General features: G+C 41.9%; 1 protein-coding gene across 4 annotated transcripts in view; it reads left to right on the forward strand.

Annotated features, from left to right (window-relative positions):
• The first annotated feature begins 6,254 nt into the window (after positions 1-6,254).
• CNOT4 (CCR4-NOT transcription complex subunit 4) overlaps positions 6,255-22,961 on the forward strand; it is a 51,768-nt gene continuing 35,061 nt past the window's right edge. For 2 of the 4 annotated variants that reach the window (XM_028745796.2, XM_028745797.2), the window contains exons 1-2: positions 6,255-6,512; positions 22,648-22,906. In XM_028745796.2, coding sequence (XP_028601629.1) covers positions 22,733-22,906 — 174 coding nt within the window. In that variant the 5' untranslated portion in view covers positions 6,255-6,512; positions 22,648-22,732. The remainder of the gene's footprint in view (positions 6,513-22,647; positions 22,907-22,961) is intronic. The other 2 variants (XM_028745800.2, XM_028745801.2) reach the window with 1 other exon arrangement.

The following is a 22,961-nucleotide window of genomic DNA, read 5'->3' on the forward strand; positions in this document are numbered from 1 at the left end:
TAAAGAATCCTGTAGTCTGTCAAGAGAAAATCTTCAAGAATATATTCCAGGAGCCTCCCAAGCTTCTCCCTGAGGTTCTCAATGCATTACAATTACAAATGAAATACAGTATCATTGGGTCAAAAGGTTTAGGTGGAGATCCACAAGGCTCTATTTTATCCCCTATGCTTTTAAAAACCTTTTCAGGGTTTTCCAAACTTGAGTTCCAGCTGTTTTTGGACTACAGTTCCCATCATCTCTGCCCACTGATCCTGCTAGTTAGGGATGATGGGAGTTGTAGTCTAACAACAGCTGGAGACTCAAGTTTGGGAAACCCTGATCTAAGTTAAAGGAGTTAGAATCATTGAGGGGGGTGTGGGCTCAGGTACCACCATCTAGCTCTACACTACCTCTCATCTAATTAAGGTGAGCCAGTAGACATTCTAAACCAGTAGTTAAACTTAATAGTGGACTGAATGAGGAACAATAAACTGAAACCTAATCCAGCTAAGGCAGAAATACTGCTTATGAGTAGTTCATTTGTCCAGTTAAGTGGCCCAAATAGGTTTTGAATGAAGCCTCACCCCACCCGCCCCCAAAAGGAGCAGATAGATAATTTGGAGATGCTACTAGATCAGGGATCAGCAAACATTTTCAGCAGAGGGCCGGTCCACTGTCCCTCAGACCTTGTGGGGGGCTGGAATGAACAAATTCCTATGCCCCACAAATAACCCAGAGATGCATTTTAAATAAAAAGACACATTCTACTTATGTAAAAACATGCTGAGTCCCGGACCATCCACAGGCTGGATTTAGAAGGTGATTGGGCCAGATAATAATAATAATAATAATTTATTATTTGTACCCCGCCCATCTGGCTGGGTTTCCCCAGCCACTCTGGGCGGCTTCCAACAAAGATAAAAAATACACTAAAATGTCACATATTAAAAACTTCCCTGAACAGGGCTGCCTTCAGATGTCTTCTGAATGTCAGGTAGTTGTTTATCGCTTTGACATCTGATGGGAGGGCGTTCCACAGGACGGGCGCCACTACCGAGAAGGCCCTCTGCCTGGTTCCCTGTAACTTGACCTCTTGTAGTGAGGGAACCGCCAGAAGGCCCTCGGAGCTGGACCTCAGTGTCCGGGCAGAACGATGGGGGTGGAGACGCTCCTTCAGATATACTGGACCAAGGCCATTTAGGGCTTTAAAGGTCAGCACCAACACTTTGAATTGTGCTCGGAAACTTACTGGGAGCCAGTGTAGGTCTTTCAAGACCGGTGTTATATGGTCTCGGCGGCCGCACCCAGTCACCAGTCTAGCTGCCGCATTCTGGATTAGTTGTAGTTTCCGGGTCACCTTCAAAGGTAGCCCCACGTAGAGCGCATTGCAGTAGTCCAAGCGGGAGATAACCAGAGCATGTACCACTCTGGCGAGACAGTCCGCAGGCAGATAGGGTCTCAGCCTACGTACCAGATGGAGCTGGTAAACAGCTGCCCTGGATACAGATTTGACCTGTGCCTCCATGGACAGCTGTGAGTCCAAAATGACTCCCAGGCTGCGCACCTGGTCCTTCAGGGGCACAGTTACCCCATTCAGGACCAGGGAATCCTCCACACCTGCCCGCCTCCTGTCCCCCAAAAACAGTACTTCTGTCTTGTCGGGATTCAACCTCAATCTGTTAGCCGCCATCCATCCTCCAACCGCCTCCAGGCACTCACACAGGACCTTCACCGCCTTCACTGGTTCTGATTTAAAAGAGAGGCCCCCGAGCCTTAGTTTGCCTAACCATGTACTAGATTCATAGGTGGCCTCTGTGGCACAGAACATCTTTTATAAAACAACCACACCCATATCTGAACAGAGATAACTTTGAAACAATTATCCAAGTTTTGGTAACCTGATTAGATTATTGTGGTGGCTGCCTTTGAAACTGGTCCAGAAACTCCACTTGGCCCAAATAAAGCAGAAAGATCAGGAGCATAGTCAGGTAATTTTAGAGTGTAAAACTTAGATCCCAGACTTAATGGTCTTATGTGGTGCAGGATCTTCAGACAGCCATGTGTATTACTTAGTCATCAATAACAATAAAGACCTGTATAGCTTCAATTAAAACAACTTGGGGAAGGAAAAGGGATTTGATAGGTAGACGAATCTTAATTTTTGTAAAAAAGAATATAGACTATTAAAATTATTGTTATTTTGTACAAATGATTCCCATCATTGCTGTAAGAAAGACTTGTCAAAGAATGGCAAGGGGATAATTTACACATTCCTTTGAGGGAGGAAAAACAAATACATCAGTTTTAATGTATTGTAGAGAAATAAAAGAGAATTGACCTTGTAGTACCAGATACTGTACACTTTTATACCAGTATGTAAACCACTACTGGATGGTACAACTTTTAAGGCTATAAATTTATAGTCAGACTTTTGGCCAGTGTACATGGTTAATCCAAGTTGCCCTGTTCAAATCATTCATCCATCAGACCCATAGCTCTAAAAATTCAATCCCTCCTTAGTAGATTTCTGATGCAAATAAAGCAATACAGTGTAATATAGTAACACACAGGTGAAAAAAATACCATTTGTTTACAATCATTCTGCACAGCTTGGGTTATCGTTCTGCAGAGAAATAACTGGTCACATGAAATTGACTACTGTTAACCTCCAGCTGCTACAATCACATTAAGATACTTTTAAAATGCATTAAATACCTTCACAATACTATTTTTCCATAGAAACAACTTATGTTTTTACCACCAGAATGATCAAATATAATAGGAAATAATGCAGAACAGAAGGTCTGCTCATAAAATCACCCAAAAGGATAGGTGCACTCTTGTCTATTTTCACACATTAAGGTTGCAGACTTAAGTACATTTATCTAGCATCAAGCCATATTAAAACATGTAAGGCTTCCTTAGAGTACACAGGTATAAGACTTATGATGTAAATTTGATCGCCCAGTTCTAGTCATGTTTACTTCGAAACAATCCCATTTATTTCAGTAAGACAGACTGCTGCATGTATGCCCTTACTAGGAAATAGGTCTCATTCAATTATGTGGGACTTGCTAAAGGGTCTGATTCTATTTCTGTGCTCGCTTCTTTGCAAAAATTGGAAAGCAGAAAACCTATTCACACTTATCGGTAACTTTTCTGTCCCACTCTGGTTGAATTCAATGGAACAACGTTGACTTGATGTCATGTTTGTGACAAGACAACCTCCTTGAATGTTGCCCTGAATATGCGCTGTAGTTGCCCTATATGCACTATGCCTGCATATAAGCTTTCAGCCTTTTATTTGCACTTTGTACTTTCCATATGCATTTGTACTTTTGCTTACCATTCTACTGGACAGCAACTCTTGCCTTGGTCCTCCCCTCTTTGATGCCCAAGGGGGCATACTGACAGCTGCACAACACAACTCCCAGGGGGGGGGGGGGACGGACCCTGGCAAATAGAGAGATAAGGACGATACAGATCTCTGACTTGTGCAAATTCAGTTCTAAGCACTTCACTGAAAAAATAAATAAAAATCACAAAGGAGGTGGGCATCCAGGAAAAAAACCCACTGGCAATCCCACCTACCATTGCACTCACGTTGGGAGAGAATTGGGAGGTACAGGGAGAGTGTTCAGTGGCCTTGAAAGAGTGTGTGCGGCCTTGGAAAAGCATACACAGGTGCAGGGAGAGTGTTTTTGACTACGTGCGATTTTGACTTTTTGCACTGTTCCTGGAGCATAACCCCCACATACGTTGAGAGTCAACTGTCCTGCTAACTTTTGGAAAACATCAAGACAGTGTACAATATAATACAAGAAAACATGGTGCACTATAAAAACAATACAAAAGAATAATTGAAAGGACTGACTAATCAAGAATGTTTAAACAGCTGTATAAGTGTGTCAGCATAAAAAGTTCTTCAAGAGATGCCTGAAAGTCAAATGCGAGGATGCCTGCCAAATCTCTCTTGGAAGCGTATTCCACAGCATAGGACCAATGACCCTAAATGCCAAACTTTTAGAATTGATCATTTGGATCTTTATAACACAGGGGACCACCAACAGTTGGATTATTGAGATGGGTTTGAAGGACTCGGGTGGTTCTTAACATCGACTGGACCCAAGTTGTTCAGGGTTTTGTATATTAGCACAACAGTCTTGAACCCAGCTTGGTAGCATATGGGAAGCCAGTGAATATATTTTAGAAGAGATTTATATGGTGCTGGCTATCTGTCCCTATAAGCAGTCTAACTGTTCCATCTTGGAGGTTCTCCATCAGGCCCAAGGGCCGATCCACATAGACTGCTTTGCATACACTACAGTGGCCAGATTATCTCATTACCAAATGAATCTGGTAAAAGGCACTCAACTACAAGAGGCTCCTTGGACAAAAAATTTACAAAAATATATCCAGACAAAAATATACTCTTATGCTATGTACCTGATCCATTACAGAGAAAATTTATTATATGCTAAAGGCATGCAGCCTAATGTCACTATACTGTGTTAAGGGACGCGGGTGGCACTGTGGTCTATAATAATAATAATAATAATAATTTATTATTTGTACCCCGCCCATCTGGCTGGGTTTCCCCAGCCACTCTGGGCGGCTTCCATCAAAGATAAAAAATACACTAAAATGTCACATATTAAAAACTTCCCTATATTAAAAACTTCCATATTAAAAACCACAGAGCCTAGGGCTTGCCGATCAGAAGGTTGGCAGTTCGAATCCCTATGACGGGGTGAACTCCCGTTACTCGGTCCCAGCTCCTGCCAACCTAGCAGTTCAAAAGCACGTCAAAGTGCAAGTAGATAAATAGGTACCGCTCTGGCGGGAAGGTAAACGGCATTTCCGTGCACTGCTCTGGTTCGCCAGAAGTGGCTTAGTCATGCTGGCCACATGAGCTGTACGCCGGCTACCTCAGCCAGTAAAGCGAGATGAGCGCCGCAACCCCAGAGTCGTCCACAACTGGACCTAACGGTCAGGGGTCTCTTTACCTTTATACTGTGTTAAAATTCCTTAGGCTACAGCAGACAGCCAAATATCCTTGTGCTTATAAAAACCACCAGGAGCATCTACCTCTGGTCACAGTTAAAACTGTTGTTTAGCAACAATAAATACAAACCGAAAATAAAATAAAATAAAATAGCCATACATCACAGCAAGCACCCTGAAGTAAAACAATTGCAAGTTACATCAGTGCAAACATAACCAGCTATGTAGCCCCAGCCCCCATCAGCAGTACTGTAAATATATTGTAATGGGAGCAATGCACAGCAATATCAGTTAAAACGTCTCCTGGGTGCAGAGCTGCAGATAGGTAATATTGCGCCCCTGGCAGAACCATCCAGATTGCACCCCTAGCCACGGACAAATTAGCTCTTCTTTCCGCCTCTCCTCCACCCCAACCCCCCACTCAATTCACACTCTGTTTAAAACCATTTCTTATGAGGCAATAATGGATATTTATATTTATGGACATATTTTTAAGCCGATTTTGCGCCCCTCAATCGCCTGCGCCCCTTGCGGGGGCCCACCTCACCACCCGCTAGCTACGGCCCTGCCTGGGTGACAGCCCGTCTCTTGAATGTACTGTGCGTATTTTTAAGTACGTAATTAGTGCATATGAGAACAAGTCTCAATAGTGAATCTGTGCGTCATACAAGAATTACTACCGCTAGGAAATCCCCAGAGGGTTAACTGAGTTAGTGTTACAGCAGAACAACGAAGAATATTGTTTGCCACCGGGCCAGGTTTTGTTGTGATATAAGCTTTTGCCGACCCGAGTCGACGAATCATGAATCTTCATGGCACTGCCTACCCCATCCCTCCGTGACCCTCTATCTGGCCATGCTTAAAACGACCGGAATCTGTTGCATCCTTTTGAAAAGGGGAGGGATTCTTAAATGCAGGCTCCCGCTCTCTAGGAATGTGTGCCGGAGGAAGCGGGCTGGGGTGGATAAGCGAACCGGCATTTCAAACGAACCACTAGCTGACGTTAAGCCAGCTCAGTCCCTCAGGCCGATGTCGAATAAACGGGTTTAAATGCCACAGCTATCACTGTTTCCTGGGCGACAGTGTGACCGCCTCGTCAGCAGCCTAACCCATCCCCTTTTGAACCCAGGGAAGGACACGCTCGCCGGCTGCCCTAGTTCCCACCCCCGCCCGTAAAGACTACAACTCCCGTCATGCTCTCTCTCTCGTCGCGTCGCCTTCTACCTTTTTCCTTTCCCCCGCACCCGCCTCTCCGGCGGCTCGTGCGCATGCGCCTTGGGAGCAGCGTCCGGGGCAGGCAAGCAGTCTCTCCCTAATGTAAGATGGTGGCCGGTCTGGCAGCGGAGCGCGCAGAGCCTGGAGATTACCCGTCTCTCACATAAAGGTCGTCGTCGGAGGAGCCGCCCGGACCCCTTCCCCGCTGCTACAGAAGCCGAGCGAGCGAGCGGGAGGAAGGGAGCGCGAGAGGGTATCGCCGCCCCCGCCGCCAGACAGCCGGTCGCCGTGGAGCAGGGACGACGAGGCGGCGGGTGAGTGAGCAGCCGGGGCTCGGGGAGCGCTAGCCGGGGCTGCCTAGCTACGAGAGAGCGGAGGCTTCGCGGGAAGCCTGCAGGCCTCGGCCATCCCTCATGCGCCTGCTCCAGACCCTGGGCCGGCGCCGGGGCTCCCTGTGGCCGGAGGGGCGGGAAGGCGGGCTGGGGCCAGCCAGGGCGGCTCCTGCCCCTGCGGCGGCGGCGGCTCGCCTCCCTCAGGAGCGCAAGGGTGGTCCGAGGGGTTGCCGGCGCCTGGCCACTCGCGCCGGGGACCAGCTGGATGGAGAGGGGGCTCCGAGCGAGGCGGAGGCCACGCTGTGGCTGCTCAGGGCGGGGGCTGGGGAGTCAAGAGAGGCGGAGGGCTCTCGGGCAGCGCCTCCTTCGCATCCCCATCCCCACCCCTCCGCCGCTTCTCGCGTGTGCGTGTTCAGGAGGGACCTATCGCTCATAGGCTTTGGGTCTGATAAGGTGCCGAGGAGGAGGTTTCTCCTCTTCCTTCCATCCACAGTATTGAAAGAGGTGGTGGTTGGTGGGGAGGGGAGTATCCAGGCTCTCCAGCAGCAGCACGTGTGTTTGGTAGTGGGTGGCAGTTAAGTGTCCCCTCTTGCCCTATTGTGATGGGCATTTCGAATTTCCCTAGATTTTTAAAAATTTCCTCTTACGTTCCCGTACGGCTTTCCCGTTATACAGAAGTCAGTTCCTCATGCCTTAAGTTTTGTGGGATGCTCCGATTAAGTAAGGTTGAAGGCCTTTCACCGCTTTCTCTTCCATGGTCTGCATTTCCTTCGGTCAAAGTGAGGTTATGGTTCCTTCATATATCTCTCTCTCTCCCCCCTCCCCCCCCCCACTCCACACATACTTTTTTATTTGGGTAGTAATTCCTGACAGATTTCTATACCCTGTGTACTAAAGGTAAACATGTTTCTCAGGAGGAAAATCTATGCTAGTGTAGGACATATATTGTATGTAATGTAAGCCTAGGAAGTAATGCAGTCAGGAGCTGCGGCTAGAAATTGGCATGTAATTGGCTTCCTATACCTTTCACTACTTAAGGGCTTAAGAGTTCTGCTTTTGACTTCTTATAAATTGGTTTAGATTGAAGTGGTGGTGATGTGCATGCTGTAATACTGTCTGTGTTTACCTTTTAAAAAAAAATCCAGATCATATTAGCTACTGCCTTTGTGGCCATAGGCATGTTAGCATGGTGATAGTAATAATAAGAACAAATGATTATTGACTGACTTTTTATTCCTTGAAATTATAACTACGAAAGAAGTTACGGAACAAATCATTAAATATGTCTGGTGTACTTGTTCCTTGTGGTTCAACAAATTCACACAGTCCCCATAAAACATGTAGTTTCAGGAAATCTTTTGTTCAGGTAACTTCATACAGTGGTACCTCAGGTTACATACGCTTCAGGTTACATACGCTTCAGTTTACAGACTCCGCTAACCCAGAAATCGTGCTTCAGGTTAAGAACTTTGCTTCAGGGTGAGAACAGAAATCGTGCTCTGGCGGGGTGGCGGCAGCAGGAGGCCCCATTAGCTAAAGTGGTGCTTCAGGTTAAGAACAGTTTCAGGTTAAGAACAGACCTCCGGAACGAATTAAGTACTTAACCCGAGGTACCACTGTATATGGTTTGATAGTCAAACACATTATACCAGGTTTAAATCATTCTGAAGTTCTTAGTTTCTAATCCCCCAAACAGAAGTAATACATGCATCCGTTTAGATATGTTTGACAGTTAGACATATGTAACTATTTTTATTTGTATACCAACTTTCTTGACTTGCCAAAAAAAGAAAGTTTCTTCTAAGAGAGAATTGTCACTGTATGGTACAGGGGCTACAACGACTGGAACAAGGCATTTATAACTCCGTATTTTCATTATTATTCTTGGCTTCTTTAAGAGAAAGTATTGCACACTAAAAGGTATCGGATCACGTTGTTTAAGTTGGCATCTTTGAGCCATATGCCTTGGGAGAGCCTAATCAATTCATACTGGACTAATTTGTTAGAAGAATAAATACACACAACTTCTGCATTTCTCATCAGTCATAATTGTGAAATAACCAATGTATCCTTTAGCTCATCACTGACTTCTTAAAAAGTTGCATAACATGAGACTTCTCTTGAAGCATATGCCTCCTAAAAATGAAATTCAAAGAATGTATGCAGAGCATCACAATACAAGTTACATCCAAAATATACTACATAAAGATCCAGAATTACTTCTGACGCAGGTGCTGTAATGTATAAACAGTAGAACTGCACAGTGTGAACAAGTCTGAGTTACTATCCATAGTTACTGCAGAAGGTAATCAAATTCAGTTGTAGGGTGATGGTCTTATTGACCATTTTCATTCCATTTGCAAATATGTAATGTACTGCTGGAATGAAGCAATTGTTTATATGGAAAAATAATAGAATATCTTAAGTTATTAAATCTTTTCAGAATGTATATATGCTCTTCAACTCATGCGTCTTTCCCATAAACTCCCACTTGAATGTTTCTTCAGGTAGAAAAGGCAAATGGCCAGCCCTATTACTTTTTCTGGGTTTTCTTTTTTCATCGAATCATAGTATTGTAGAGTTGGAAGGGACCATGAGGATCATCTAGTCCAACCCCTCACAATGCAGGAATCTGTTGCCCAATGTGGCGTTCAAATCCACAACCCTGAGATTAAGAGTCTCGTGCACTTATATAAATAATATGTGGAATTTATCCCTTTTGATTGATGGCAAGATTGAGGCATAAAGTTGGGATTTGGAGAAGTCATCAAGTATTTCTCTTTTAGGATGGTATGGGAAAAAGAAGGTGCTATAGGGAAAGTGAATGCTTTCGTGCCAAGAGAAGGGGCATTTTGAAGAGTGATGTCACCGTGAAACCTATTTGCCATAGAATTAGTGCATAAGGTGTATGGGTTATTCATTCATTTGCAGGTATAGGAATAATGTAGGTGCCTCGTTCTGTGAAAGAGAAAAGCAGTACTTCTCTAGGTAATCTGAACTAATTTGCAGTAAAATACATAGACATAAAACTATGACTCAAGTACATATCTTGAATTGTTGACTAACATGATTGAAATGTTTTAATATAATTAATTAGGAGGAACTGCCCAGCTGCTTGCTTAGAAAAACCAATTTTGCTAAAATCTCTCATGTACATAAGAGGTTGATGATATAATGTGCTACAGTACTTGATACATTCAGTTGCTGAACAACTTAGCTAGAGCCCTAGTTCATAAGCTTTGCTTCAGACTATTTGTAGTGTTCATTAATGGCGGTTTCTTCAGAATGTGGTTGCAGCTTTGAAGTACTAAAAGTAATTAGTTTTGAAAAGATGATGATGATAATAATAATAATAATAATAATAAGAAGAAGAAGAAGAAGAAGAAGATACTGCATCTAACAGCTCAAAAAATGTTAGGAGTGGGCAGTTGTTATCCAGGTGCTTAGTCTAGGCAGCAGAAGCTTCTGATAAGAGGCAGTAGTGTAGGCCTGCTATCAGGCCAGCTACTAGCTCACCTATGGGGATTATTCTATACATGGGCAAATAACTCTGTTAACCCTCTTGTCTCCAGTTTGTATGACACAGTTTGTAACACACTCAAATATGAAAAGCAACTGGATTTTGAGCAGAGTTTTTGACAATATTCAGCTGCTTATTGTCATTTGCCTATTTCATGGCATATTAGTGGGAGTCAGGGATTGAGATAGCAGAAGGATGCCAAAATGTGGTGTTGTCCACATACTGCATGTTTGCATTAACAAACCTTTTGCCTTTTTCTTGGCTTCAGTTATAGTGAGCTATGATCGGAGCCAATATTGCTGGCTCTTTAATCCTTGCATGACTCAAAACATAGCCCCTCTCAGTTATTAGTTGCCAATGTGACTTTTAAATTTGCAGGTTGAGAATATTCCATCCTTGAAATACTGTAGTGTTAATATGATAAAGCAAAGTTGTCACAAGAATCATTGTACATTTAATTTAAACTTTATTTCTGCCCTGTTGGAAGTAATTGATTGGCTTCTACAGGGGATTTTTCTCATTCTTGAAGGGTTATTATTCTGTGGTAGAGCACATGGTTTACCTGCAGAACACCCCAGGTTAAGTCCTAACGTCTCCAGTTAGAAGGCTTTTAAATTTAGGATTGAAAACGACCTCTGCTTGAGCCTCTTAACTGCCAGTTAAGATGGACAATACTGGGGCTACATAGGCCAGTGGTCTGACTTGGTATAAGGCAGTTGTGTCTTCATCTGACTCATTGACCTCTTTAATTCATGATACCACCCTGGTTTAATTACAAGCTTTGATATGCCATAGTAAGGAAGAATGGTGTGCATTTTATCAATACAATATTTCAACATGTTCAGTATTTGCTGCTGTCCAAGCACATAGGGTGGCATGTACAGGTGCAGAAAAGGGCAGCAATGGCTACTAGCTGTGATGACTGTATATTCCAGTGTCAGAAGCAGTATGCATCTGAATACTTGGGGACTCTGAGTGGGAAAGTGCTATTGTGCTTATGTCCTGCTTGTGGGATTCCCATAGATACCTGGTTGGCCACCGTGGGAACAGAATGCTGCACTAGATAGACCTTTGGTACAATTCAGCAGTGCTCTTCTTAACATCTTAAGTACAAGTTTACATGTAGGCTTAAATATATTTATATTTTTTTGGCCAAGATGGAAGTCTCCTTCCTGAAGTCTGGAGGGAGTTACAGGGAAGCCAACAGCATTCCAAATACAGTACAGTGGTACCTCGGGTTAAGTACTTAATTCGTTCCGGAGGTCCATTCTTAACCTGAACCTGTTCTTAATCTGAAGCACCATTTTAGCTAATGGAGCCTCCTGTGGCCGCTGCTCCACTGGAGCACGATTTCTGTTCTCATCCTGAAGCAAAGTTCTTAACCTGAGGTACTATTTCTGGGTTAGCAGAGTCTGTAACCTGAAGCATCTGTAACCTGAGGTACCACTGTATTTAGGATCATTTTTAAAAGAAATGTTTTGAGGAATGCGGGGCAATTGCATTTTAATCATAGGAATAGCATTTCTTATGCAAGGTGGAAGCTGTAAATTGTAAATTTGCTCCTGTTGTAGTGAAGTTTGACTATTAAAAGATGCAGGTGTATTAACTTAGGCATATTGTTATGAGCATGAATTGTATTTGAATTTTCAACAGGCCAATATTATTTAATTTTTATATATATTCACAGTGAGGGAACAAGAAACCCACCTGTGCAAGTGGCTAATCAGACAGCAAGTACTCAGTGGAGCTTCGTTCCCGCTCTGGTTTCATTGTAGTAAAACAATCTGAACTGTGTTTAAGACACCAGTTTAGTTTATCCCAGCAGAATTCTTAAATGTCAAGCCTAAACTTCAAATCTATTGAGTTTCTTGGAGGAAAAATGTGGTTTTGTTGTACCCTGTCCATGGTGCTGCAGTGAAGGTGACTTTCTATATTAGTGAGCAGGTGTTCCAAACCAATGTGGTCTCCATTTTGTTTGTTGAATTATTGGATCAACAACTATTGAACCAATATTTATTATGCTCTTTGGAGTATATCTGTGAGTGATGGATTGTAATAAGTAAATTAAGAAGCCTTCATGAAGGATGATGTAATTTCAATGAGAACATTACCTACATGATTCCTGTTAAACAGTTGGCTTGTTAAGCCATGGCAGTTAGCTTTCAATTAATTTATTGTATGTGTAGATTGCAGGGACGCGGGTGGTGCTGTGGTCTAAACCACAGAGCCTAGGGCTTGCCTATCAGAAGGTCGACGGTTCGAATCCCCATGATGGGGTGAGCTCACGTTGTTCGGTCCCAGCTCCTGCCCACCTAGCAGTTTGAAAGTACGCAGTGCAAGTAGATAAATAGGTCCCCCTCCGGCTGGAAGGTAAACGGTGTTTCTGTGCGTTGCTCTGGTTCGCCAGAAGCAGCTTAGTCATGCTGGCCACATTACCCGGAAGCTGTCTGCGGACAAACGCTGGCTCCTTGGCCTATAGAGTGAGATGAGCGCGCAACCCCAGAGTCATCTGCGACTGGACCTAATGGTCAGGGGTACCTTTACCTTTACCTAGATTGCAGGTGTGTAGTTGTGTTAACCTTTCATAGAGTTCTTGGGAAAACTTGCTAGTTATTTGTGCTTTGCAAGAGTCACCTAGAAAAATGTCCAGTTGACAACCTCGGTGTACTTTGAATGCCACACACCTGCCATTGTATGGTGGCGTATTAATTTCTGATTTGACATTAACTTTTTTGAAGCTGTAGATTTAGCTTGTACCAGAAAGTATGTTTAATAGTACTGTGTTTATAAACCACATTTATTCCAGTGCACTTCAGATACTTTACAATGTAAGATACATACTTAAACAGTAATCAGAGATATACAAAAGACAAAACAGTAAAACAGCAAAATTGTCTCAGGCAGTGTTCGAAACTCCCATTGTTCTAGGCGCATTTTGCGACAGGTATTTGCACTAGTGTGAGCCGTTTCTGAGTTCTGGGCACAGTACTGCACCTAAGATTTCAGATTAAAACTGCAGAGTGGAAGGAAAGGAGTACCTTTTTCTGCCTCCGTGCCTCCAGCTACTCTTCGAAGACTGGAGAAGAGACCCTCTTAAGACTATTAGGGGGATGGGCAGGGGAAGGACTAGACCATGTGAAAAAAGGATGTAATATTTTAGCTGCAGTTCAGGCATTGGAGCAGCCATGCTATCTTGATGAATTGGACCTGGTTGGCCTCCCCTATGTCATGTTATTTTTCCTGAAAGTCAGGTGGTTCACCCTCCCGGTGACACATTGTCACCTGACTAGTGATAGAGGTCAATTTACCTCCTGTCAGCTGTGCATTTCCAAGCAACATACAAGAGTGCATTATATAATGTTCTATTAAGATATGCATGCAGGCAACCCCCGATTTGCGCAGGGGTTGCATTCCTGGTCATTGCACGCTTGCCCCTGTTCCACCCTTTTAGTGACATCTTTTATGACATTTGCAGGTTCAGCATGTGTGTGCAATTGCACACATATTGGTCACACCTAAAACGGGGTTACCCGTATACCTTTCATATGCTTAAGGTAGGGAATTTAGGTTAGGTTTGAAATAAATCAGTATTATATACCAACTTGTCCCTCTGAAATTTGTTTTTATCTGCTATGCAGATGCTTAGCTTGCACAAACGAAGAGTTTATCAGTTTCATTACATTTTTCTTCCCGCCCCCCCATTAGGCTTCAGACAGTGAGGTAATGTGCATATGAAGGAACAATGACAGTGTAAAACTCTGAGCTATGGGTTAGGGACTAAAGGCTCCACATGGAAAAGTCCAAATTTCTACTCTTTTCAAATTTGATATACCCAGTGTGATTTACTGTCAGGTTTGGCTTTGATGGGAGAAACTCTCAAGCAACTGTATCATAAGGTGGTTGTGAGGACAGGGTAATTGGTGGGAAATCCTACTATTCCATTAGTCTTCAGTTCCCAACTCTAGTTCCCTGCTTCTTCCCCCCCTCTGTCTCTTGTGCTCATAGGCTGTTTTGTTCCCTGAAGTCTTGGCTAATTTAAAATGTACTGTACCATAAGGTGCTTAAGCATATCTTTTTGTAAGTTGGTAAATGGTAAAGAAAGTAAAGAATCAACATTGTGCTAAACTGTTTTATGGAATCTTAGAACAGTATTTACACATAAAACATTATCATTCCAAAACAGAAGTAATTCCAGTTTCTAATGAGAGATCTTGCTTTCTGTTCATGTGCATGGGTATATCATTGTACCAGTGGAGAGAATGTGATCAAGGTTTTCTCTTTGGTGAATCATGAGGATAACCCTCCAGTACTCATTAGCTATCTTTGCAGTTATATTACACTGGCTCATTGTGATCTTATAATAAGAATTTAGTTCTTTGTTCCTCTTAAGAATCAATGATAATGGTTTTTTTCTCTGCCTTCTACAAGTACATGATATGTATCATATGCTAGAATAATGAAAAGAAAGGGTACTAATGTCACTACAAATGCTTTACCTAATGTGTGAAAATGGGCTTTATTTTAAGGAAATGTTGTGAACTAGCTCATATCTCCTGATGGAGTCTATTCACTGTTTGGGCTAAGAGTTAAATGGTAGGACTCTTCTGTTGTGAAGTGGAACAGATTCCCACAAGAGGTGGTGGACTCTCCTTCCTTGGCAGTTTTAAGCAGAGGTTGGATGGCCATCTGTCATGTATGATTTAATTGAGATTCCTGCATTGCAGTGGGTTGGATTACATGACCCTCAGGGTCCCTTCCAACTCTACGATTTTATGATTCCATGAATCACATGTTTGCATAGGCTGTACTTGAATTGTCTGTTGTCCACTGGTTTTATGGCAAGCAATATAAAAACTTTTTGAAGAATTCTTTTCATTCCCCAGAAAAGCTAACATTTGAGTAACTAATAAAAAGAAGTTCCTTCATAATATTCTATATCAAGAAAGCCCTTCCGCTTACTATATCAAGAAAGAGAAGCTGCTTGTAAACTTATTTCAGATCAAGATATAACTGCTGAATGCAGCGAAAAGTAATTGTACAAGCTCTGATTCTTTTCCAGAACTTTAACTTTAAAGATATGTTTCAAGTTTATATAATCTTACTTATTATCCTTGTGGCATTTTCAAAAACAACAATACCAGCTTCTATTTTGGTGATGTGTTGGACTAATCTAGAGTGGATTTTAAAACTCCTGATAGAAAACTTGTCTGGGTTTACTGGTTTGTCTGCACACATATATAAAGCTGTTCACACCAATATGTCATTCAGTAGCTGCATATACACAGATGGCTGCAAGTCACCTGTAAAAGAAAAGATTTGGTAGATAGCTGCTGCTACTTGAAGGTACCCTGATGAGAAACTGTATCTAGGAAACTTGATGAAAGAAATACATATATATATTTACTATTCCAATGCTGTGCCGCTCATGATATTCTTCTTCCATAGCACTTGTGATTAAATTAGAGCACATGCCCAGCAGTTGTATGTTTTGGTTTCACATAAGCAGAAGTAACCTGTTGGTATGGGAAACATCTTCAAAAAACGTTCTTGTGTTAGGTGTATCCCCAAGTGGTAATTACAGAGTAAGCTAGGGCTGCCGTATGTCCAGAATTTCCCAGACATAGCCTGGATTTGACCCTCATAAAAAGCTCAACAACTTTGGCAAGGAAAAAAAAGTTCAACAATTATATTTTCTCTTTTTCAAATATGACAACCCTAGGGTAAGCAATCAGGGTTTCATTGAGGTTAGGTAAAGACCTTGTTGCATGGAAAAATCAACCATTGAGCTGTCTATCTCTCTCATTGGTGTATGGCAAAGGATAAGGCTTCTGAACTTAGAACTGCTTTGCTTCTCTTCATTTTAAAGGGTATTAAACTTGCATATTAATTTGGGGAGGGGGGATTATTAGGTTGCTCTTATTTTTATTATGTATTTTGATATTGTGATTTATGTTGTGAACTGCCCTGAGACCTGCAGGTATAGGGTGCTATACTAATTTTGATAATAACAAGAACAATAAAAATAGTAATAATTCTCCCTCCCAAAAAAATACTTTTGCTAAAGCATATATTTCATGATTCATAAGTTCCAAAAGACAGTTGACTTGGTCGGTTCAATCTGGGGGCTCGGTCACATGTCCGCTTGTCCCATTCCTTGAAAGCAGGGGTCCAAAAGGTTTTCTGCTTGTCCTCTGTTTTCTAGGCATGGGTCTGAGTGGTTTTACATTTGTTCCACATCTTTCCCTGGCAAAACCAGCTCTTTTACCACTGAATTGGAGCAAATGTCAATCTGCTGAAAACCCAGTTGGCGTTTGCTCCAATTGAGCAGTAAAGAGCATTTTTCTTTTTCTTCAGAGAAATGTGGCAGGGCAAGCAAATGTGTGGACAAGCCTTTAATTCTCCCCAGCATATTTCTCTATGCAGTATTGGCCTGAAATGGCATTTTTCTTAAGAATGTGAGCACATAAGTAGGACTTTTTCTACCTTTCTGAGAATCTTCAGAACTGATGTAAGCTCACTTGCACATCTGATTTTAACTTCTGGGCAGAGCAGTCCAAAATGGGGCAGAGGGATAACTAAAGGTGAACATGTTGCCTGATCAGAATCTTAAGGCATGCAGTGAAAGAGAGGGAGAGTGTTTTTACCTTTTCCCGTGCCCAAAGTCCCCCCTACTTTTTCTTTAAAGCAGTTTTTCTCCTAGTGTATATTTCCCCTCTTTTGTGTGCAGGTCAGGGCAAGGAGAAGGCTTTGGATTCTTCATAACTCCAGATTTGACACACCCCTTCTTTTTTCTACAGAAGTCAGAACTCCAATGTCAGTAAGGCAGGGGCCACAGCAGTTGTATGACGTATGAGGTCTCTCTCCACCCTCAGAGGGGGGAGATCCAAAACACTCTGTGGCTCCTTAGATGCCTTCCCAAGGACCATAGCGTTACATTGTTAATAGATGTCCTTTTCCTGTAATTATTTCAGTTTTGGTCATGCCCATAACAGTTTGTGTGTAGTAACATTACATTTGTGAGAGCAGTAAAAATGATTTTAGTGCAACCATCAAAAATCTTAAATAAAATGTGTGATTGTAACAGTGATTGTGATTACCTTTTGAAGGGTTATGATGAAATTTATGAATGTAATTACAACACCTGAATGTCACTTTTAAGTACTAAACCATGTTTAAAGTAAGACCAAAGTTAGAACATTGAGTACATGGTAGTAAATGTAGCTTGTAAGTATTCTGACTGCTGCTCTAGATCAGGCTTCCTCAACCTCTGTCCTCCAGATGTTTTTTGGCCTACAACTCCCATAATCCCTAGCTAGCAGGACCAGTGGTCAGGGATGATGGGAATTGTAGTCTCAAAACATCTGGAGGACAGAGGTTGAGGAAGCCTGCTCTAGATATTTGAAATCTGGCTATATTGCCATAACTAACTCTTAAAATAAGGACTGCTGCGTAGATAGTGGCTTATCTCAAAAATAGTTACCAGTACATATGTGAACAGCAATTTAGGTTCTTAGCTGTTGACAAGCTCTCTAGTTAACTTGGAATAATAGGTAAGATGATAAATCTTATTGGAGTAGCATATATGCAATTAGCAAGCATAGGTGAACTTTTCTGCCATACAGTACAGGGCTTCCTCTGTTAGAAATAAGAAACTCTGTGAGAAGGCACAGTGGCTGTAATAAGAGACTGCATTTTAGAAATTGTGTTTTGTGCTTCTTAACTGTGATTCCACATTAATCTTTCCTTTCCCTCTAAATTGAAAAACCAAAACCTAAAAGCCTTTTGACATTGTTAAAGTGGTCCAATAAATTCTCAGCCTTCTAATAATCTTCGTTGTCTTTTTCTGTACCTCCTTAAGTTTAATATTTTTTTGAGGTGCATTGATTATATCTATACACAGAATTCTAAATGTGGCCAATTTACAGCCTGATATAATGGCCTTACGCCAATAGCATTATGTTAATTGCTGTGCTCAGTCTCATGTGATAGGATTTGGCTTTTTCTACATAAGTGTGGAGCTGAGCTGACTTTTTCAGCCCAGTGTTTCCTATGTAAATTCTTAATCAAACCTGCCAAAGTTTATCTGTTTGAAGAATAAAATTCAGTAACTTTTCTAAATAAAAAGTTACTAGTCAGTAAAACTAGCATATTTTGATTTTCAGCAGGTTTTACCTCATTGCTTTCAAGCTCTGGGCTTTCACTGATTTTTGGCCAGACACCTTTGAAACTGTTAAATTGCTTCATCCTGAGTGACTAGGTATTTACTGTATTTCTTGGATCTAGTAACAGAGGCGAACTGAAGGCTTGCCTTATGCAGAGTTAGACCAGTGGTTCATCTAGTTCAGTATTGTCAACACTGAATGATAGCAGCTCCTGAGAGTTTCAGACAGAAATATTTCTCAGCCCTCCTTTGACTTACCAAGGATTGAACTGGGACTTTTTGTACCAAAAGCATTTGCTGCACCACTCAGCTGCAACTCTTTCCTTAACTGTTAAGTAGTGCCCATGATAGTTCTCTCCTATGAATATGTTGGATGCAAGCATGCAGCAAAATGTACACCTGTGTGATGGTTACATGACAACCTATGTGTAGGGTTTGTATATAGTAGTGCATTCCATATAGAGGCTCTCACTTGCATCTTTTTCTGTATCTAACCCATGCTAACTTCTAGCTCTCCTGTTTCTCTTGTTCAACTTAGTTTTATCTTATTTGTGAACTGTCCATTCCTGAAACCAATGTTCAAGTCTGACTATAGCATATGGTTTTATACAGCTACAGCAGAGCTTTCCAGACTTTTCATGTTGGTGACACACTTTTAGGCATGCATCATTTTGCGACACAGTAATTCAGTTTTACTAGCAAACCGGAGGTTAAACTAACCACTTTCCAGCCCCGGAAGGAGCGTGGGGAGTGTTTGTGTGACACACCTACACACTGCAGCCAACACACTAATGTGCCGTGATACAGTTTGGAAAGCTCTGACCTACAGTAACACTGTGATCATAATACTATGTACATTTATGTACTCTTTTGTTAATGATGCTACAATTTTAGAAAAAGTGGTTGGAAACAGTGAAGCCTGACCAGCTTCCTTTTTTGAACTGATCCTTTCTTCATGTTGGAGTGCTTAATTTCCTTCTCAGTATTAACTCCTGACAAGGTCTTAACTTCATTGGATTAACTTGGGAAGCGTGCAGTTTTCTTTATTTGATATCTGAACCTTCTAGGGCACTCTTTCCTCATGTTCTCAAGTATTTTTTCCAACCACAAAAACCAAAACTTTGGGATGGGGGGGGGGCAGGAAAGACTACACAAAAAGCACCTCTGCATAGGAAGTATGAAATCCACATAGACTGTCATATGATTACATATTTGTCTCTGGCTGCACATAAATGTAGAACTTGCAACAGGGTGATGAACATATTTATAGAGAAGTACACTCACAAGCAGGACCCATCAGCTGGGGCTGTGGTCTTGCTAGTTTCAAGAAATAAATCCCTAGTCACTCAGGATGCAATATTTTAAATGGTTTCTAGCCTTGTGTGGTTCATGTATCAGTAAAACTACAGTACTTGATATTTTCTAGACTCCTGGGCAGCACAGAAGTACTCATAGACAGTGTGTGGACCCCATGTCCATTCTCTGTGGTATAGATACAGCAATATGATGCTTCAGAGTTACAAAATAGAACTGTATGTCTGGGTGGTAAGTTTTTTAGATTGGAATTCATCTTCTGTGGAGAAGGGCCATAGCTCAGCTGTAGAGTATCTGCTTTGCATGCAAAAGGTCCTAGGTACCTAAGGTACCTGCATCTCTAAGTAGAGTTGAGAGAGTTCCCACCTTAAATTCTGGGGAGCTGTGCATTTAATGACGGCACATATATTTTGCGTAGTTACACTTCATGCAAATGTGTTCATGCTGTGACTGCTGAGTTAATGAAGTTTGTAATAGAAGATGTTTGCTGTATAAAAAGCAGTTACTTAACAGGGTGCCAAAAATAGTATCTGGTGAGTAAACTGAGGAAAGTCTTGCTAAAGTGTCCAGTTTCATTTAGAAGAGACTTATAGGCTCACCAGGACTAATATATGGGCCTGCATTATATGTCCATGGATGTTAAAAGGATGCAAGCTGTAGTAATGAATAGGTATAAAGCTGTGGTTGACTTCTGCAGATTGGAGCCCTAAAAATCTGCAGAATTTCTAGGTGATAACAAGAGTTTGGGGCATCGACCAAGGAGACCTGAGTTCACATTCCTGTTGATCCGTAATGCTCACTGGATGACCCAGACTAATATTGTTTCATCCACTTACCTTGCAAGGTGGTTGTGCATGAGATAGCTCCCATTTAGCTGCTTTGAGATTCTCTGGGAAGAAGAAGATACAAATTCAAAAAGGAAAGTACAATAAAGTATTTCCAAATTTTCTGTTTTGGATCTAGTTAATTTACTTACATGTGATGGCAAGAAGCTCAGCAATTGGTTATTTCATTCTAAAGCACTTTCAGATTGCTTCAGATACATTTTACGCAGGCCACTCCTAACTCTTATGCCAGTGGTTTTCAACCAGTGTGCCGCTGGCTTCACATTCACCTTTGGCAAGTCTCCATTGGGGCACTAAGGCTGGGAGCATCCTTTTCACAGACCCCTGTGGGGCAGTGTGGGGAGGCACCTCTCTTTGGGGTGGGTGGGGGACAGCTCAGAGACCAGGGGCGGTGACAGTGGCTGCCCGGAGGACTCCCAAGGAGCGGGGAGGGAAGGCTGAGGGGACGCTCCACAAGGGAGGGTATTCGAAAAGGGATGAGAGGCTGCCAGCTCTGCAGGCAAGGGGTGACATAACTGGGCTCCTGAGCCCCACAGTGGTGCTGCAGAAAGAATTTAGTTGGTCAAGGGAGCCATGGACTCAAAAAGACTGAAAAACTCTGTCTTCTGCTGTCAGTGTAACTCCACTGAAATTCAGTAAGAATTTCTAAGTGTGTTTGCTGACACCTACACCCCATTCTCTATATTAGAATCTGGTGGTATTTGCCCACTGAGGGACAAGTAGGGCAAATTAGAAGACAGGATATTCAGATATCATTTGTGGTGTTAATTACAAATCTTGAACTGCATTATGATAAGCAAAACTATTTCAGTTTGTTCCAAACAAATTATGAACTTTGTTAAACACTTGGACAAATCAGTCTTTTACATGTATAGAGAATCCCAACTATAGTTTCTCAACATAGTACCTAAGGTTACTTTTAGCACACCAGTTCATGTTAAATTCTAAATAGTATCTGCTTCTGGGCACCAAGATAATTGTGCTATTATCTTGTAGTTCCCAGATGCTTGTGTTTGTATTTGTGGCCTAGTTCTACCTATTGTTGTAGAAGTCACTATTCCTTGTGCTCCATTTTTTTCTGCAACCAGTAGTGGCAGCTTGCTGATGTTTGTGAAGAGCTTTTTGAGTTAGTTTTTCATCTTGCCATATTGATGGGATCCACTGGAAATTGAGCAAGTGTTACAGGAAAAAACATTGAGGTTGTTTGGGACAATCATACTGATAATATCAGTGCTTTTCTGAATCAATTCAAGAATTGTTTGCTTCAGTACTGCAAATGGTGCACACTTAGATGAACACTATTTACATGGGCTGGCATTGATGGTGGTTCTGAGCTGACTTTATGTGTTTGAGGGACCCCTGGCACTTCAGTGAATAAAATGTAAAATTTCTCTAACTCTGCCTGAGCAATGTTTGCCAAAGAATCAAATGCAGGGAACCTTCTTTCTGAAGGTCAGATTGCCTCCAAGATAATGTTGGTACATGGGGTACATGCTGGTAGAGGGTGGGGCAAGAGAGAGGGTACCCCTTTTCTTCCTTTCTGTCACACAATTTTTCTCGTGTTTTTCCTTCCCTTTCCATCTATATTATATTAAACCAAAGGCTGCAGATTTGACTGCTATTGATTTAGTTGATCACTGAACAGACTGCTGCAGGCCAGTTACTATCACAGTAATTATACTGGAGAGCTTGCATACACCTCCACATACCGTTGTGATTTCTAAGATATAGAATATACTCATGTGTTATAAATCCAAGGACATGTTGAGGTTTTTCTTGATGCCAGCCCTCGGCTGTGGAATTTCATTCCCCTCAATTGAATACTGCTTAGCTATTGGTTCATTTTTAAGTGTGGTAAATGTCTTCACCACATATTGAGGGTTGGGGGGAGGGCTACAAACCCCAAAGCGTATAAGAATGCTTTCTGTGAATCATGTAAGAACAAAGATTTGAAGAAATTTTCACTTTGGCTGTTTACTTGGAGGACGTCATCGCGCTGTTATACAACAAAGGGTTGTAAAATAATTTGAGATGTTTGCTTAAATGACAGTGGGAAACTAAAGGGTTAGATGCCACTCTTTTTCACAATTCACTGAGAGTGGAAAACTTTGTGGGTTAATACCCCTTGAAAACTAAGTTGGAGGCTGTGAAATATTTTAAGCAAAAGCAATGGAAAAAAAGAAGCTTATAAACTGCTTTTTGATTCAGGGTGAATTAATTGGTTATGCTCCAGTGTAGACTTAAATAGTAATTCATTCATCTTTTTTTCTTTTCCAGATCTTCAAGTATCTTCATTTTAGTTTTCTGTGCTATTCCTCCCTTAAGTTATTATATACTTTTTTGCTGCTGTGCGAAAACAGAGATGTCTCGCAGCCCAGATGCGAAGGAAGACCCTGTGGAATGCCCCCTATGTATGGAGCCTCTTGAAATTGATGACATAAACTTCTTCCCTTGCACCTGTGGTTACCAGATCTGTCGCTTCTGTTGGCATCGTATTCGCACTGATGAGAATGGGCTTTGCCCTGCTTGCAGAAAGGTATATTAAGTTCATTAGAATAAATTTGGTTATGTAATAAGGTTCACCAACATGA

The sequence above is a fragment of the Podarcis muralis genome, chromosome 10, assembly GCF_964188315.1.
Source record: "Podarcis muralis chromosome 10, rPodMur119.hap1.1, whole genome shotgun sequence".
Lineage (NCBI taxonomy): Eukaryota > Metazoa > Chordata > Lepidosauria > Squamata > Lacertidae > Podarcis > Podarcis muralis.